At 45.3% G+C, this 19,232-nt stretch overlaps 1 protein-coding gene across 8 annotated transcripts in view; it reads right to left on the reverse strand.

The window, feature by feature from the left end:
- Positions 1-15,412: 15,412 nt before the first annotated feature.
- Positions 15,413-19,232, reverse strand: part of tle3a (TLE family member 3, transcriptional corepressor a) — a 44,847-nt gene continuing 41,027 nt past the window's right edge. For all 8 annotated transcript variants that reach the window (XM_029114949.2, XM_029114947.2, XM_029114953.2 and 5 more), the window contains exon 20: positions 15,413-17,380. In XM_029114949.2, the coding sequence (XP_028970782.2) occupies positions 17,273-17,380 (108 nt within the window). In that variant the 3' untranslated portion in view covers positions 15,413-17,272. The remainder of the gene's footprint in view (positions 17,381-19,232) is intronic.

The following is a 19,232-nucleotide window of genomic DNA, read 5'->3' on the forward strand; positions in this document are numbered from 1 at the left end:
CTGAAAGAAAACAACATTATTTATCAGAAGGCTAACAAACATGTGGAGTCCAGTTCCTGTACATAGCATAGATTCTGTGGAATACTCATGTATATTGAAAGGAGTATGTTTTCAGTTAAATGTTAATAAGTAGTAAATGTAGGGTATTTACTGTGTTACTTTGGTGATTTATGATCCGGGTGGGCAGGGCTTCCAGATTGATTTGGCAGGTGGGGGGGTCATCCGTTTTGCTGGGTGGGACTTCCTGTATGACGTGTGTTAGGGCGGAACTTCTGGAATGACGTTTGCATGTCAGGTGACTGTAATTTATGAATACATTGTTGTGTCCATGTTTGATGTTTTACAACGACTGATGAGCAACCCAGTGTTATAACAGGTGCGATATGTTTGATGTTTTACAACGACTGATGAGCAACCCAGTGTTATAACAGGTGCGATATGTTTGATGTTTTACAATGACTGATGAGCAACCCAGTGTTATAACAGGTGCGATATGTTTGATGTTTAACAATGGGGTCTTACAATGGGGTTGTAGAATGTTAGATTCCCAGGCAATAAATAAGTGTTATAACAAGGGCAAGATGTTTGGTGTTTAACAAAAGGGCACCAGGGTTCAGCAATGCTATAACCCCCGCCGCATTTTATGTTCTGACAAGTGGTACAACAGATGTCCTACAACAAGTGGGTGTTAACCTTCCATGTTTAACAATGTGCGTGGAGCATGGTGTTTTTCCACAGGCACAGAATTACGCGTGAGAAATATGCTTTTTTGTGTAAGATATAGAGAAGGAGGCAGGACTAACGATTTTGGAGAGTTTCAGCCCATTTTTCATTTTAACAAGAGATGGGCCTTGAGATCAGCTCTGCCCATAGTAATGGTCCTTAAATAACCACTAGTACAAACTGCAGTACTACATGTCCCGCCCACCTGTCAAATCAATCTGGAAACCACGCCCACCAGTGTCATAAAGCACCAAAGTGACACAATATACCTTACATGTACTACTTTAATATGTTTAGTATGGGAATCATGGGTTTAGTATGGGGTATACCATGTGTCAGTTATTATTAATAAGAATTTGAGAAGTGTTGTTCCTGTTAAGAATTATTATAGAGAATGTCAAGTGAGGTTCCGGTCAACAGATTTAACACTAAGTCAAGTGTGGTTCCTGTCAATAGATTTAACAGTAAGTCGAGTGTGGTTCTTGTCAACAGATTTAACAGTAAGTTGAGTGTGGTTCCTGTTAAAAGATTTAACAGTAAGTCGAATATGGTTCCTGTTAATAGATTTAACAGTAAGTAGAGTGTGGTTCCTGTCAACAGATTTAACAGTAAGTTGAGTGTGGTTCCTGTAAACAGATTTAACAGTATGTTGAGTGTGGTTCCTGTCAACAGATTCAACAGTAATTCGAGTGTGGTTCCTGTCAACAAATTTAACAGTAATTCGAGTGTGGATCCTGTCAACAGATTTAACAATAATTCGAGTGTGGTTCCTGTCAACAGATTTAACAGTAATTCGAGTGTGGATCCTGTCAACAGATTTAACAGTAATTCGAGTGTGGTTCCTGTCAACAGATTTAACAGTAATTCGAGTGTGGATCCTGTCAACAGATTTAACAATAATTCGAGTGTGGTTCCTGTCAACAGATTTAACAGTAATTCGAGTGTGGATCCTGTCAACAGATTTAACAGTAATTCGAGTGTGGTTCCTGTCAACAGATTTAACAGTAATTCGAGTGTGGATCCTGTCAACAGATTTAACAGTAATTCGAGTGTGGATCCTGTCAACAGATTTAACAGTAATTCGAGTGTGGATCCTGTCAACAGATTTAACAGTAATTCGAGTGTGGTTCCTGTCAACAGATTTAACAGTAATTCGAGTGTGGATCCTGTCAACAGATTTAACAGTAATTCGAGTGTGGATCCTGTCAACAGATTTAACAGTAATTCGAGTGTGGATCCTGTCAACAGATTTAACAGTAATTCGAGTGTGGATCCTGTCAACAGATTTAACAGTAATTCGAGTGTGGATCCTGTCAACAGATTTAACAGTAATTCGAGTGTGGTTCCTGTCAATTTGTTTTAACAGTGAACCAGAGGAACTAGAGCCTGGCTGCCCAGTGCTGTAGGCTTCACAGGCCAGCCTGACACACACACTAAGTATACCGGTGACGAGTAACAAATGTACATGAATATACCCACACAGACACACACACACACACACACACACACACACACACAGGTGGCGGCTAACAAGTGCACATGTGCAAGGAAGAACAACCTACATCGAGGTTTTTTTCAGGTGCTTTGGTACAATTTACACAAGTATGTGATAATGTTTCACCACTCTTAGTACAAAAAACACAACAGAATATTTTCAAAACCCTAAGTACATTCAACATTGACTGAGTACAAAAAAACACCTGTTTCATATTGGTATGCGTTATGTTCATACACAGTACATGCATCACTTTTGATAAGATTTTCTTCTTGGTTGTTAAAATACCATTTACTATCACCATGCTCATTGTTCCCAGTTGATCATCACTCAAACATTTGGCGAATATACTGTATGTATTTTACACTGGTTTGCCTAATATGTTCAGATTGCAAAGTACAGAATCACCACCTTAAGGTCATAGATTTGTATGTGACCTTAGTGGGATTCAAACCCACAACCTTGGTGTTGGTAGTGTGAGCCACAAACGACCACTGCATTGCCTATGTACAATACAATACTGTCATAAACAGGATGTGATTGTCATCCATAAAAAGTAACAACTAGTAACTATATAACCAAATAAGCCGTGTGAACATTGGCAATGTCTTTCAACATGGAGCAGCATGGACAGCAAGGCAGGTGAATGAATCAGAGAGCCCCTGAACAGGATGAAAACTACAAACTGATAAGCTGGGAACCATCACAAGTACATCTTTGTTGATAAAGCAGGCTTTCTACCAGTCCAAAACATGACAGTGTTGGCGAAATATCTATGAGCAAATGTCCATGAGCCTGAACAAGGTGGGGGAAACATTCATGTGTGTTGCCATATCTGAAGATGGGGTGGTGGGACATAATACACTTCTTGGGCTTTACAATGCTGTGACTGCACACCTCAATGAGTTCCTCAGTTAAATGATGTGTTATTGTTAGGTTCCACCATTCAGAGGTGATTCGGGAATGGTTTTGTGCCTATCCCAGACCTGCCACATAATCTCCTTTTCATTATGGAGGTGGAATGTCTAGGAAAACCATTACACTCCTGCAGCTCATGGATGAGACATCACTGGTGACCAATGTCACAGAATTTATCCAAATTAGTGTACAGTGTGCTGAACATTGATATTTACTTTTATTTATTTATGATAGTATTTTTTACAATTGATTAGACAAAATAAACATAAGTAACTTTTTACAAGATGTCTACATTGATCACACATTTGATTATGAGATAGAAATGATGGAATGTATTTTCGGTGATGTACTGTTAGAGTTTTACCTAAGTGTCTTACTAACAGATTGTTACTTTACTGAAATAATTGCACTATGTTATGTTTTGATGACTTAATGAATGCACGTATTTAGTTTTATTTCACCCAAATCATGGTTGAATCACTAATCTTCTGGTGAAAGATGTTTACAAACCAAATGAAAGCAAAATCATTTGAAACATTGCACCAGACTATTGATAACGGTACCAAAGTGACTGGAATTTTTTTTAATATAGCCTGAGCCCAGATCTATCTGTGTTGTTTTGAATAGTGCCATGGTAAGTGAGGATCACCTATCTGCCCCACTCTGTGATCTACTACTAATCCTGCTCTGTGATCTACTACTAATCCTGCTCTGTGATCTATTAATAATTCTGTCAGTTCTGCTCAGTGTTTGCTTGGAAAGTCTGTTGTTTGAACAATGGAGCTGTCTTCTTGTCAGCTAATTTAGGAACGACATTTGCCTGCCTGACTGCTTGTGTAGTTAACACACTTTCTAACAGGAAGTACTATTAATAGGACAATTAAGCAGTGTGTGTGTGTGTGTGTTCACTGTATGTTAATTAAGCATAACGGTAATGAGTTGGATTAGTGCTAATTATGACAAGATTTGTTTTGGCATTTGGCTGAGAGGCAGTGGGGTGTTAAAGTGTACAGAACCAGTAGAGAGAAGCAGAGAGACTGGAAGGAGAGGATAGAGGGAGGAGGGTGGGAGGAGAGGATAGAGGGAGGAGGGTGGGAGGAGAGGGTGGAGGGAGGAGGGTGGGAGGAGAGGATAGAGGGAGGAGGGTGGGAGGAGAGGGTGGAGGGAGGAGGGTGGGAGGAGAGGATAGAGGGAGGAGGGTGGGAGGAGAGGATAGAGGGAGGAGGGTGGGAGGAGAGGGTGGAGGGAGGAGGGTGGGAGGAGAGGATAGAGGGAGGAGGGTGGGAGGAGAGGGTGGAGGGAGAAGGGTGGGAGGAGAGGATAGAGGGAGGAGGGTGGGAGGAGAGGATAGAGGGAGGAGGGTGGGAGGAGAGGGTGGAGGGAGAAGGGTGGGAGGAGAGGATAGAGGGAGGAGGGTGGGAGGAGAGGATAGAGGGAGGAGGGTGGGAGGAGAGGGTGGAGGGAGGAGGGTGGGAGGAGAGGGTGGAGGGAGGAGGGTGGGAGGAGAGGGTGGAGGGAGGAGGGTGGGAGGAGAGAGTGGAGGGAGGAGGGTGGAAGGAGAGGATAGAGGGAGGAGGGTGGGAGGAGAGGGTGGAGGGAGGAGGGTGGGAGGAGAGGATAGAGGGAGGAGGGAGGGAGGAGAGAGTGGAGGGAGGAGGGTGGGAGGAGAGAGTGGAAGGAGGAGGGTGGAAGGAGGAGGGTGGAGGGAGGAGGGTGGGAGGAGAGGGTGGAGGGTGGGAGGAGAGAGTGGAGGGAGGAGGGTGGAAGGAGAGGATAGAGGGAGGAGGGTGGGAGGAGAGGATAGAGGGAGGAGGGTGGAAGGAGAGGATAGAGGGAGGAGGGTGGGAGGAGAGGATAGAGGGAGGAGGGTGGAAGGAGAGGATAGAGGGAGGAGGGTGGGAGGAGAGGATAGAGGGAGGAGGGAGGGAGGAGAGGGTGGAGGGGAGAGATAGATGAAGGGAAAAAGACAGAGAGGAAGAGAGGGATAAGAGGAGTATATTAAAGCACCTGATAATCAGACAGACTAGAAGTCACTAGGGGGAGAGAATGAGGGAATGCTACAGTGGAATGTCATGGTCTGGAATGTCATGGTTAGGAATGTCAGTCACGGTTAGGAATGTCACGGTTTGGAATGTCACGGTCTGGAATGTCATGGTCAGGAATATCATGGTCTATAATGGCATGGTTAGGAATGTCGCGGTTTGGAATGTCACGGTTAGGAATGTCATGGTTTGGAATGTCACGGTTAGGAATGTCATGGTCTGGAATGTCATGGTTAGGAATGTCAGTCACGGTTAGGAATGTCACGGTTTGGAATGTCACGGTCTGGAATGTCACGGTCAGGAATGTCACGGTCTGGAATATCATGATTTGGAATATCATGGTTAGGAATGTCGTAGTTAGCTGATGTGTTATAGTCGTTCTACATAAGCCACATCCAGCAGGCAAGTTTGAAGCATTTTTTGCATCTTTAACCAGTGATATCCGTCTCTCAAGATTTCCTTTCAGCTCACCCTCCTTTTTGGTCTCACCCTCCCTCGCTCCCCTCAGAGGTAAGACCTTACAGAAAATCCTTAACCATAATTTATGTTATCCCCTAAAGCTTCTACCATGAACTCTTTCTCACACACACACACACAGAGAGATTGAGAGAGCGAAGAATATGACTGTTTATTTTCTGTTCAGCAAGGCTGAGACACAGTGTTGTTGAGGGCCTCCCTGTCAGGGATAACTGGCACTAAACCCTGGGTCCCGGGTTAAGAGGATCATCTAATCCAGCCTAATCCCAATCCAAAGACATACCATGTGAATTACATCCCAGAACGGTTTCGCTTACACAGATTAGGAAAACTGAGCTCGCTGGAATAAGAAGACACCTCTGTGTCTGAAAATGTTACTAGCGGCCAAATCCTTGCTTCCTCTGTCCTTGTTTTCTCAAGGACTCTCATAGTTTGAAGGGAGGGACTTCTAATCAGGAACCAGGGACAAAGCCAGAGATGCAGGAGAAACAAACAGAAACCTAAGATTTGGTTAGATTCTACTTTGAACACACCCTCTTCTTCATGTCCTTCAATATTACCTTGTGAGCTTTTCCAGTGATCACATGTCTGTTAAGCCTCTGGGGTCTGTTAGCAGGCAGAATCAGCCATTATTCACACCACCAGCATTCTGAGAAAGTGCTTACACTGAGGGTTCGGAATAACCCACTTCCATGAGGGCTGACGCCTGGACTAAGCTGTAGTGTATGCAATGTGCATGCACACACACACACACACACACACACACACACACACACACACACGCACACACACTCTGAAGCTAATCATAGCCTCTATTTCAGGTGTCCCCAATCAGTTTCTGATGTGGGCCAATAATTCCTGTGTGTAGAACTGACCAAAACAATCCTGTCAAACCTGTAATGCATTTGTCAATGATCGCAAGGGAATACCTCCCAACAGATTTCCCCAGCAGACGCATTTCTTCTGCAGCATTGCCTATTGGTAACCCTGATCTACATACCCTGATCATCGCTATGTAAATAATCAACAAAACGTATTTTATTATTACTGTCTGATTGCCAGCAAGGATGCACTTTTTCAGCATTTATATACAATCGGTGTACTGTGTGTGTGTGTGTGTGTGGGGGGGGGGGGTGTATATGTGTGTGTGTGTGTGTGGGGGGGGGGGTGTATATGTGTGTGTGTGTGTGGGGGGGGGTGTTTGGTTGTTGGGGTGTGAAAAATATGTTAAATATACTACTGGGTAGTGGGGCTAATGGATGTGATTTAAAAATTGAATAGGACATTTTCTAAGAGAGCACTGGTGCTCTGAATAAGAAAACCCCATGAAGCAGAAACGCTATGGGGTATAATAGCAGTGTACACACACACACACACACACACGTCTCGGTGGAATAGAGGGTCTTTAGTGCACTATTTTACCATTGAACCCTGGTATAAAGTAGTGCACTTTGAAAAATGCCATTTGGGACTTCACTCTAGTCCATTAAAGTGCCAGCAGAGATACTCTGTGAAGTGACGGTTCCAAAAGTGTTATTATGCTCTGAAAAGAAAGGTTCTAAAATGGTTATTGTGTTCTGAGAAAAAAGGGTCCCAAAGGGTTATGGCAAAAGAGTGATTACACCGATAAGGGTTCCAAACAGGTAATTACACTCTAAGAAGGTCCCAAAAGGATTAATATACTGTCAGAAAGGTTCCAAAAGGGCTATTACACTCACAGAAGAAAGGTTCCAAAAGGGTTATTACACTCACAGAAGAAAGGTTCCAAAAGGGTTATTACACTCACAGAAGAAAGGTTCCAAAAGGGTTATTACACTGTCAATCAATCAATCAATCAAATTTATTTATAAAGCCCTTTTTACAACAGCAGTTGTCACAAAGTGCTTTACAGAGATACCCAGCCTTAAACCCCAAGGAGCAAACAACAGTAGTGTTGAATTTCAGTGGCTAGGAAAAACTCCCTAAGAAGGTCAAATTTTAGGAAGAAACCTAGAGAGGACCCAGGCTCAGAGGGGTGACCAGTCCTCTTCTGGCTGTGGGTGAGATATTAAGAGTCCAATTGGAATAATAAATAAATTCTGTCAGAGAGTTCTTCTTCGAAACCTAATCTTATAACCCTAAATTTAGCAAGAAGTTGCTTCATGACAGCTTGCTGAAAGTTTGATGAAAGATAGGCTTACTATATATGGAACATTGATAGATGGAAATTGGGGCTCCAACACAAAGTGTTACACAAATGATTGTTAAAATCTTAGCAAAATTGGTTCCAAAGTGGTTATTGAGCGAAGCAGGTCCACGCAATATTTAAAAATGTTAGTTAAGGGTTAGGTTTAGGGTAACAGTTACAATAGGTATTAGTGTTAGAATTACTGTAAAGGGTTGGATGTTAGGTTTAATCAAATTTTTTGGGTCAGCCTGCCTCTCTCATTGTGTGTGTGTGTGTGTGTTTGGTTGTGTAACAGCCAGGGGAAAAAGCAGAAAAAGAGCAAGCAGAGATGTCAATGTCAAGATTCTGCTAACAACAGAAGAGTAGTCCTTGGAGTGATACATTGGGCTGAGCAACTTATTAACTGCGTGTGTTCTGAGCAGCATTTTTTGCAGTTTTTCCTGTCAGCAGTTTTGCCTGTCAGGGCAGCATGGCTCTCATGTGCCCTCTGGCCCTGGCGTGGGCCTTCATGTGCCCCCAGGCCCTGATGTGCGGCTTCATGTGCCCCCCCGGCCCTGACATGGCAGACACTCCTTTATGTGTCAGAGTGGGATGGGGAGCTAGCTACGGTTCACAGAGCAGAATGAGTGGATTAGCGATTAGCCTAGCTAGTTAGTGCACTGTGGAAACAGCAGCCATGCGTGGAAGACAGTTCTGATTAGAGGCTAATCGGAAGGAACAGGTCGTTACATTGGAGTGTGCTCTCTAGACAGAAAAGGAATCTGACAATGAGACACGACTTTCTTCCCCTTTCTATTTTTCTCAATCTCCCTCCCCTTCTCTCTCCTGTCTACAACGTTCTCACACGTTAGCTTGAGTATTCCCAGAAAAATATACCGTTCCCTCCAGAATGTTTGGCATCCTAGGTAAGGATATACACAAAAGGCCATTGAGAAAATGTCGCTGTAGTTAGTGTTAAATGGTGCCCTGTTTCCAGTTAAAGCTGCCATTCACTACAAGATCAAGGCGCATGTCTAACCAAGAAGGGGGAAATGAACCCCCCCACATATAATGAAAAAATGGGCCTAAATAAAATGTTCTGCATGACCTCCCGTCCTTCATTAAACTGCTCCTTATCTTCACCCCAATAAACAACACCCTCCAACCCCCTTCCCTGTGGCTTCCCCATTGCCTCCCCCCTCCCTGACCCAGTAGACTTGGGTTTGTTTGATCAGTGCAGCAAATTAAAGAGTTCCTCCATGATACAGTAAATACACAAACAAATGGAAAGGGGGGTGAGCTGGGTATCGACTAAACCCAGGGGACTGGGAGGCAAGGGGACCAGGACACCAGAAGGCAAGGGGACCATGGGACTAGAAGGCAAGGGGACCATGGGACCAGGAGGCAAGGGGACTATGGGACAAGGAGGCAAGGGGACTATGGGACAAGGAGGCAAGGGGACTATGGGACAAGGAGGCAAGGGGACTATGGGACAAGGAGGCAAGGGGACCATGGGACTAGAAGGCAAGGGGACGATGGGACCAGGCGGCAAGGGGACTATGGGACCAGGAGGCAAGGGGGCCATGGGACTAGAAGGCAAAGGGGCCATGGGACCAGGAGGCAAGGGGACATTGGGACCAGGAGGCAAGGAACAAGTAGGGCAAGAAATCCTGCAGAGGGAGGAGTGGAGCAGGACTGGGTCCTTAAGATTAATATAATGTACAACCACTCTTACCATAACATTCACACAGCCAAAGGAGAATGACTAATCTGACAGGATCATCTCTGAGCTCCACAGCAAAGACAGCATCAAATTTGATTTCCATGATTAAATGAAGGATACCTAACACATATTATCAAGAAAAGATGAGCCAAGAGATGAACCAAAAATTTGTGGGAGGGAATCTATGTTGTCATTGTACTGGATTTTAAATAGCACAGTTTTTAGGACAACATGGTTATTAACAGATGTATGGAAGATGAAACCAGAAAGGTCTAAAGGAATGTGAATACATTCTTTACTCTGTGATGAAATAGAAGACCATGCCGTTAGTGAATTATACAAAGAGTTTTTGTGGTGTCTAGGTTTCACTTTCCTAAAAATGGTTACATTGACTAATAGTGAAATGTGTTCTGGCCCATTTCCCAAAAATGCTAATTTAATGAAAAAGGTACTAACCCCTTCTCAGTAGCAATAACAAGAAATATACCCGATAATATGGTTCACGGTAGGGGGAAAGGGTGCCATTTATGAGTCAAGCCTGAATAATGACTCACTTCCTGGTAAATAAGGGACATAATAAAGACACTACAGCTTTCTGTCCTCTTTGGGCCAACTTGTTCCCTCCTTCCCATCTAGTTTATTCTGGCAATGGCCATACATTTAACGCATTTATCACATGATCGAACAGAGTTCTGGGAGAAATGGGGTGGAGGTGGAGAGAGGGAGAGGAAAAGAGGACAAGGGGAGTAAGAGACAGAAAAGAGAAGGGCAGAGAGGGAGAGGAAAAGAGGACAAGGGGAGTAAGAGACAGAAAAGAGAAGGGCAGAGAGGGAGAGGAAAAGAGGACAAGGGGAGTAAGAGACAGAAAAGAGAAGGGCAGAGAGGGAGAGGGAAAGAGTCTGGGGTTTAGTCGGATAAAGAGGGAGAAAATGCAAACGCTCTTCACAGGGAATAGAGACAGACTAAATTAAAGAGGGGGAACAAATGAGGTCTGCCATCCTGTCCTTTCCTCCTCTCTCCTCACCCCCTTCCCCAATCATCCTGTCCTTTCCTCCTCTCTCCTCACCCCCTTCCCCAATCATCTTGTCCTCTCCTCCTCTCTCCTCACCCCCTTCCCCAATCATCCTGTCCTCTCCTCCTCCCTCCTCACCCCCTTCCCCAATCATCCTGTCCTCTCCTCCTACCTCCTCACCCCCTTCCCCAATCATCCTGTCCTCTCCTCCTCCCTCCTCACCCCCTTCCCCAATCATCCTGTCCTCTCCTCCTCCCTCCTCACCCCCTTCCCCAATCATCCTGTCCTCTCCTCCTACCTCCTCACCCCCTTCCCCAATCATCCTGTCCTCTCCTCCTCTCTCCTCACCCCCTTCCCCAATCATCCTGTCCTCTCCTCCTACCTCCTCACCCCCTTCCCCAATCATCCTGTCCTCTCCTCCTCTCTCCTCACCCCCTTCCCCAATCATCCTGTTCTCTGTTTTCAGGACGACATACAACCCAGTCTTTGTTGCTTTCTGAATAGAGGTTAAATAACCCTTGAAATCAGACGCATTTGGCTTTCTGGGCGCGTGGTCAGACTACAAGGCTCTCCTCTAAATAACATCCTATTCCCTACTTAGAACACTCCGTTTGACCAAAGCCCTTGTAGCCATGGTCACTAGGGAAGAGGGTGGGCTGGAGCCCTGGGGTCGCAGTGTCTTTCACATGGTAATGTCAGTGTTTTGTAACCATGGTAACGTGAGTGTTTTGAAGTTGAGGATGAGTACCGAGGCAGGGTTAGACTAGCTCCAGAGGGATGAGTAAAGGGACAGGGTTAGACCAGCTCCAGAGGGATGAGTAAAGGGACAGGGTTAGACCAGCTCCAGAGGGATGAGTAAAGGGACAGGGTTAGACCAGCTCCAGAGGGATGAGTAAAGGGACAGGGTTAGACCAGCTCCAGAGGGATGAGTAAAGGGACAGAGTTAGACTAGCTCCAGAGGAATGAGTAAAGGGACAGGGTTAGACCAGCTCCAGAGGGATGAGTAAAGGGACAGAGTTAGACTAGCTCCAGAGGAATGAGTAAAGGGACAGGGTTAGACCAGCTCCAGAGGGATGAGTAAAGGGACAGGGTTAGACCAGCTCAAGAAGAATGAGTAAAGGGACAGGGTTAGACCAGCTCCAGAGGGATGAGTAAAGGGACAGGGTTAGACCAGCTCCAGAGGGATGAGTACAGGGACAGGGTTAGACCAGCTCCAGAAGGATGAGTAAAGGGACAGGGTTAGACCAGCTCCAGAGGGATGAGTAAAGGGACAGGGTTAGACCAGCTCCAGAGGGATGAGTAAAGGGACAGGGTTAGACCAGCTCTGGTGGGATGAGTATAGGGACAACTGATGAAACTGACAGAAAGATACTACATTCAGCCACACACACTCACACACAGAAGTGTCTAGACTCTTGTATATTCTCCTGACTGAGATAAGGAAAAAATAGACAAAGACCAAGAGATTGGAATGGAAGGACAGAGTGAGAGACAAACAGAGTGAAAGAGACTGTGTGAGATACAAAGAGTGAGGAGAGAAAAGAATGGAGGGAAATGCCTCAGGGTCATCACCACACAGGGGAGAGAGATCTAGCTACTAATGTCAGACAACCAAGGACAGTGTGTGTCAATGGAAACACCTCAGGGTCATCACCACACAGGGGAGAGAGATCTAGCTACTAATGTCAGACAACCAAGGACAGTGTGTGTCAATGGAAACACCTCAGGGTCATCACCACACAGGGGAGAGAGATCTAGCTACTAATGTCAGACAACCAAGGACAGTGTGTGTAAATGTAAACACCTCAGGGTCATCACCACACAGGGGAGAGAAATCTAGCTACTAATGTCAGACAACCAAGGACAGTGTGTGTAAATGTAAACACCTCAGGGTCATCACCACACAGGGGAGAGAGATCTAGCTACAAATGTCATACAACCAAGGACAGTGTGTGTAAATGGAAACGCCTCAGGGTCATCAAAACACAGGGGAGAGAGATCTAGCTACTAATGTCAGACAACCAAGGACAGTGTGTATCAATTTGTCAGTATGTTTGCCTGTTTTAGATCTGAAAACTTGTTAATAGTTAAAACAACCAGTGTTTCATTGTATAATGCAAATTGCAGCTTTCACACCCCCAGCTGTGTCTAAATCAAAGACTGTGTGAAAATATAATTATCATGTAAGCATAATGACCGTGATAAAATAATAAAACACTGCTTGTACTCTTCTTGATCTTCACATCAAAGAAACAGGACTCTTGTTAGCTGGTACCTTCTCAGCCTCATAGCTAAGTATCAGACAAACCTAATTAAAATAATCGTATTTAAAGTAACAAGTAATAATATTGAATTACCGTCGTGGAATTCATTATGTAGATGCTTGGAATGAACACAAAACTGTCCAACATACCAGAGTGTCCTGTGACCCTCCCCAAAGCGAAACACAGCAAACGAATCCTAAGTGTCACTGAGGGGACAGGCTTCCACTGCCAGACATCACACTTCAGGAGAATCAGATGTGTATAGTGTGTGTGTGTAGTGTGTGTGTCTGTGTGTATAGTGTGTGTGTGTAGTGTGTCCTGTTGATGACTGCTCTGCTCTGTTGATGTTTATCCTCAGTCAGTCAGTGGACTCCGGGAACTGCTGTCTGGTCCTGTTATCAGGGCTAAGCCTGGTTGGCTGCCTGGCTGGTTAGGGGTTTGGAGAGCAGAGGGCTTGTAGGAAGCAAACATAGAAACCTGGCCTTTGATTTCTGATTGCTAAACCTCCCATGGGAGAGGGAGACTGACGGAGAGAGACAGAGAGACGGAGACTGATTGATGGAGAGAGGGAGAGAACGAGAGATTGATGGAGAGAGGGAGAGAAAGAGAGGAGCGAAATATAGAGGACCACCCTCTAACCGTTTCCATGACAACATTTCACCCTCCTCCCCCATCCCTCCACAGGAACAGAAAACCTGGTGGTCTGTCTGTCTGTCTGTCTGTCTGTCTGTGATTTCACTAGAATGCACTCCAATTGTGGATTATAGCAGCACAGCCTCCAGCCAACAGTAAAGACATTACATGTGCCCCAGATACCATGATATTCTCTATTTAATACACTTTGTCTCACTAGGGCCCAGTCATATGCTATCCAAGTGCTGTTACCGCTTCACTCTAAAAAGAAAAGACATCCCCTGCAGTTTTGAGGTATGTCATATGAGTGGGGGAAGCCCTATGAGTTCCTTAAAGCAAAATGTCAAAAGGTATTGTGAAGAAGTATATATACTTGCTACGCAAAGAATTATATGAACAACCTACCCGCTATAAAATCTACAACAACAGGGCCTCCAAATTGTAAATCGAAGAACACTTTTAGACGGTTCTTGGAAAAACTTATAAGGATTCCCCCAGTTTCAGTGTGAAGAACCCCTCAAGGACCCTCCAAGAACACTTTCTTTTTTGAGCACAGGGCCTTGGGTAGATACATTCTGCATAGGGCCATTCCTAGGAATTACAAGGCAAAATGGATTTTAATGGATGTCACTGCTTTGCATTTAGCTGTGTCATTGTGAGACCAGAGTTCAAATCCTGTTCAAAGATTAGCCAAGAGGTCCACAATGAGGTACCACATCATTCAGAGACAGGGCCAGACTGAGGTATCTCACTATTCAGACAGGGCCAGACTGTTACCTCACCAAACAGGGTCAGACTGAGGTACCTCTCCATTCAGGGCCAGACTGAAGTACCTCACCATTCAGACAGGGCCAGACTGAAGTACCTCTCCATTCAGACAGGGCCAGACTGAAGTACCTCACCATTCAGACAGGGCCAAACTGAGGTTACACGGTACTTACAGCATATCAGCAAAATTGCAACAGACGATAATTCTGGCAAACACAGACACTTGTTCATTGGGGCAAACAGTAGCAAAACAATTTGCAACAGGCAATGAAAATGAGACTTATTGGGGGTGAGAGAAACGGGTGGAAGGAGTGGAGCAGAGTGTGTGTGTGTGTGTGGGGGGGGGGGGGGGTGTTAGTGACCTGGTATACCAAGTAACACTAAAAGCATCTGGTCCTTCATGCGCTTATTAACCTAAAATGGCAATATAAGGAGTATGCTGCCTCACACAATTGAACCTACTTTCTCTATCACACACACAATAGCGTGGGCAGCAGCTCATCTCAGGAAGAGAGAGACATCCTAACCACTTAAAGACAGAGGGTAGAAAGAACATGGGTTCCAAACAGAACCCTAGTAGTTATAGAAAGCACTGTTCAATAGTGTATTATATAGGGAATAGGGTGTAGCACCTCAGTTCATCTGAGATCTACATCTCAAAGCCCACTCGGAGCGGAGGGAGGAACTAGCAGGTTCTGTTATCCTTTAAGTGTGTGTTCCTGTTGAGTGGCCTTGGAGTAGCTCCTCTGTAGATGCTCCTGGCAATAATGGAGTTACTTCAGTGGAACGAAGTACGATGAGTTTAACCTGTTACTGTAGTGGGCGGAACAGTGGTTTTCCATACTCAAGTGAGACTATTGAAAAATGCTCAATGGTGGCTCAATAGTCCAGGTCGCTGGCCAACATCTTGTCAACATATAGCCAAATAATGTTTTTTGAAACAAGAAAAAATTAAATATTTATAACAAACCCACCCATTAATTTGTAGGCATCTAATGTAATTTCATTAATATATTACTAGGTATTTTAACAGACAACAAGGCAGTACTTCCTCTTGTTAACTAGGACATAAAGCAGAAAGAACTGCTGAAAAACGATATGCCTCATTAAAGAGAAAATAACCCCCCCACTGTACATAGGAAGGCCTGTTTGGTCAAACAATTATACAGATACATGATGTATGACCTAAAGTAAACCAAATTCACTTTTATGAAAAAAACCTTTATTGAAATATTGACAACTGTACAAACATGGTCAGTGCTGATGACAGAAAGCTTGCTACATATTGGTGGTGTGTTTGAACCCATCCAGTCCATGGGAAGTGACACGGACACCACTGATGACAGTGGAGACCTGCACAAAGAAGAGCAAACGAGTACCTTGCCAAACATGACAAGCCCCTTTACGGTGTTGTTTCATTGTAGAACAGCGGCCTACCCTCCATTAGGGAACTGACAGTGGTACACTAAGGGACCATCTCACAGACAAAAATAAAAGTCCAGGACCAAAAAATCTATTTCAGTGGAAAACAAGTGTGCTTGATTTTTTCCTCCAGAACTGTCCATAATCTGTGTCTGCGAAATTGGCTCAAACAGTCCGGAGAGAGAGAGAAAATAAATCCCTCTTAAGTTGATGATGTGAAGACAGCAGAACTAGCTGTGGTTCTTCAGACTGCAGAGCCGCGGTAACTGCGGCTGTGTTCAACCCCTTAATGGACATCTGTGACCCAGGTACTTTAAAAGCCCTTCCTTCCAAAGACGGATCTGATGAGGTGCTCTCCATGTACAGACACACCTCGGTCATCACATCTAGAATGATCTCTATCCACCCAGAAGCCCGATTTCTAATTAGCTATGGCCAGAGTTTTACAAAGATACACTACACTGAAATGTTACACTGAAATGTTAGTCACACAGGAGGTACTCTTTCCCAGATCGACTTACACAAGCCATTTGGGAGATGCGCCTTCCTGAAGCACATCAATAGATTTTTCACCTTGCTGGTATGGGGATCGGAAACCAGTGATCTTTTGGTTACTGGCCAAACTCTAGCTAGACTTCCCGTCTGTGTGACGAGACCTCCTCCACTTCTCCTCTGCCTGGCCAGACAGGACTCTCATACTGCTTCAATCCAAACAACATATTCAAGTTCTCATGTTCTTCTGTCCAGCAACAAAAATACTTGTTTTTCACCAGGTAGAAAAAGGTCCATGTTTGACTTCTGAAGTAACGCAGGCTGAAAATGAACACCAACAAAAAAAATGTGAAACATGAGAGAAATGATGACCCCCCCCAAAAAAGGAAAACAGAAGTAGAAAATCCTATTATAAAGAACTAACCTAATAACCATCGCCCAAGGGAGCAGAGATCCAAAAAGAGGAGACAGAGATAGCATTCACACTACCTCCCTAATGGCACCCCATTCCACCACAGGGCTCTGGTCAAAGTAGGGCCCTACATAAGGAATAGGGTGCCATTCCACCACAGGGCTCTGGTCAAAGTAGGGCCCTACATAAGGAATAGGGTGCCATTCCAAACACAGCCAGAAAGAGCAGAATTGGACGCAGTACCGAACATAAACCCATAAAATACATTTTATTTATTCCTCTTTAATGCACTCAGCCAGGCAGGTCCTCCCTCTGAACCGGACCGCAGTAATGTTTCACAGAACCGTGACTGGTTCTCCTCAAGTTCTCCGTTCCGCCGCAGTACAAAAGAACAAATAGAGAAAGAATAAATCCAGCTAACTGAAGAGAAATAAGCAATACACTATTCTCTCGTGGTCTTCGTGCCTGTGCAGAAACAGCCTCGGCTCAGTAAAATGTACAAGTCATTAATCATTACTGCAAGAGGGGGCGGAGCCAAAAGGTTCCAGTCTTGTTGTGCATCACAGCAACGTCCAGCTCCTCCCAGAACAGACCCCGCCCCTATCCTCCCAGTCCATGTTCTGCCCCAAGGCTGCCTACAAGCTGTCTGGGGGTCAGGCAGGGCAGCCAGGCAGTTGAGAAGGTCCTCCGGTGCCCCAGTGAGGACCTCCTGTCCTCCCCACTCCTGTACGTCCCGTCCATCTGTCTAGTAGATGACTTCGTAGACGGTGGCCTTCTTGTCTCCAGAGCCTGTCACGATGTACTTGTCATCTGCGGAGATGTCACAGCTCAGGACCGATGAGGACTCCTTTGACTGGTGTGGAAGACATATTCACTCGGTTAAGTTTGCAAGACATGTCATCCCCTACTGCCAGGACTCTAACTACGGCCCAACAACATCCAACCCACTGTCCCCCTAAACCTAACATCACCCCAAACCACTGTCACCCTAAACCACCATCACCCTAAACCTAACATCACCCCAAACCACTGTCACCCTAAACCTAACATCACCCCAAACCACTGTCACCCTAAACCACCATCACCCTAAACCTAACATCACCCCAAACCACTGTCACCCTAAACCACCATCACCCTAAACCTAACATCACCCCAAACCACTGTCCCACAAAACCACCTTCACCCTAAACCTAACATCACCCCAAACCACTGTCCCCCTAAACCACCATCACCCTAAACCTAACATCACCCCAAACCACTGTCCCCCTAAACCACCATCACCCTAAACCTAACATCACCCCAAACCACTGTCCCACAAAACCACCTTCACCCTAAACCTAACATTACCCCAAACCACTGTCCCACAAAACCACCTTCACCCTAAACCTAACATTACCCCAAACCACTGTCCCACAAAACCACCTTCACCCTAAACCTAACATCACCCCAAACCACTGTCCCCCTAAACCACCATCACCCTAAACCTAACATCACCCCAAACCACTGTCCCACAAAACCACCTTCACCCTAAACCTAACATTACCCCAAACCACTGTCCCCTTAAACCACCTTCACCCTAAACCTAACATCACCCCAAACCACTGTCCCACAAAACCACCTTCACCCTAAACCTAACATCACCCCAAACCACTGTCACCTTAAACCACCTTCACCCTAAACCTAACATCACCCCAAACCACTGTCACCCTAAACCACCATCACCCTAAACCTAACAGTACCCCAAACCACTGTCACCCTAAACCACCATCACCCTAAACCACCATCACCCTAAACCACCATCACCCCAAACCACTGTCACCCTAAACCACCATCACCCTAAACCTAACATCACCCCAAACCACTGTCCCACAAAACCACCTTCACCCTAAACCTAACATCACCCCAAACCACTGTCCCCCTAAACCACCTTCACCCTAAACCTAACATCACCCCAAACCACTGTCACCCTAAACCACCTTCACCCTGAACCTAACATCACCCCAAACCACTGTCACCCTAAACCACCTTCACCCTAAACCTAACATTACCCCAAACCACTGTCCCACAAAACCACCTTCACCCTAAACCTAACATCACCCCAAACCACTGTCCCCCTAAACCACCATCACCCTAAACCTAACATCACCCCAAACCACTGTCCCACAAAACCACCTTCACCCTAAACCTAACATTACCCCAAACCACTGTCCCCTTAAACCACCTTCACCCTAAACCTAACATCACCCCAAACCACTGTCCCACAAAACCACCTTCACCCTAAACCTAACATTACCCCAAACCACTGTCACCCTAAACCACCTTCACCCTAAACCTAACATCACCCCAAACCACTGTCACCCTAAACCACTTTCACCCTGAACCTAACATCACCCCAAACCACTGTCCCCTTAAACCACCTTCACCCTAAACCTAACATTACCCCAAACCACTGTCCCACAAAACTACCTTCACCGTAAACCTAACATTACCCCAAACCACTGTCCCCTTAAACCACCTTCACCCTAAACCTAACATTACCCCAAACCACTGTCCCACAAAACTACCTTCACCCTAAACCTAACATCACCCCAAACCACTGTCCCACAAAACCACCTTCACCCTAAACCTAACATTACCCCAAACCACTGTCCCCCTAAACCACCATCACCCTAAACCTAACATCACGCCAAACCACTGTCCCCCTA

This window comes from Esox lucius, chromosome 19, assembly GCF_011004845.1.
Source record: "Esox lucius isolate fEsoLuc1 chromosome 19, fEsoLuc1.pri, whole genome shotgun sequence".
Classification (NCBI taxonomy): domain Eukaryota; kingdom Metazoa; phylum Chordata; class Actinopteri; order Esociformes; family Esocidae; genus Esox; species Esox lucius.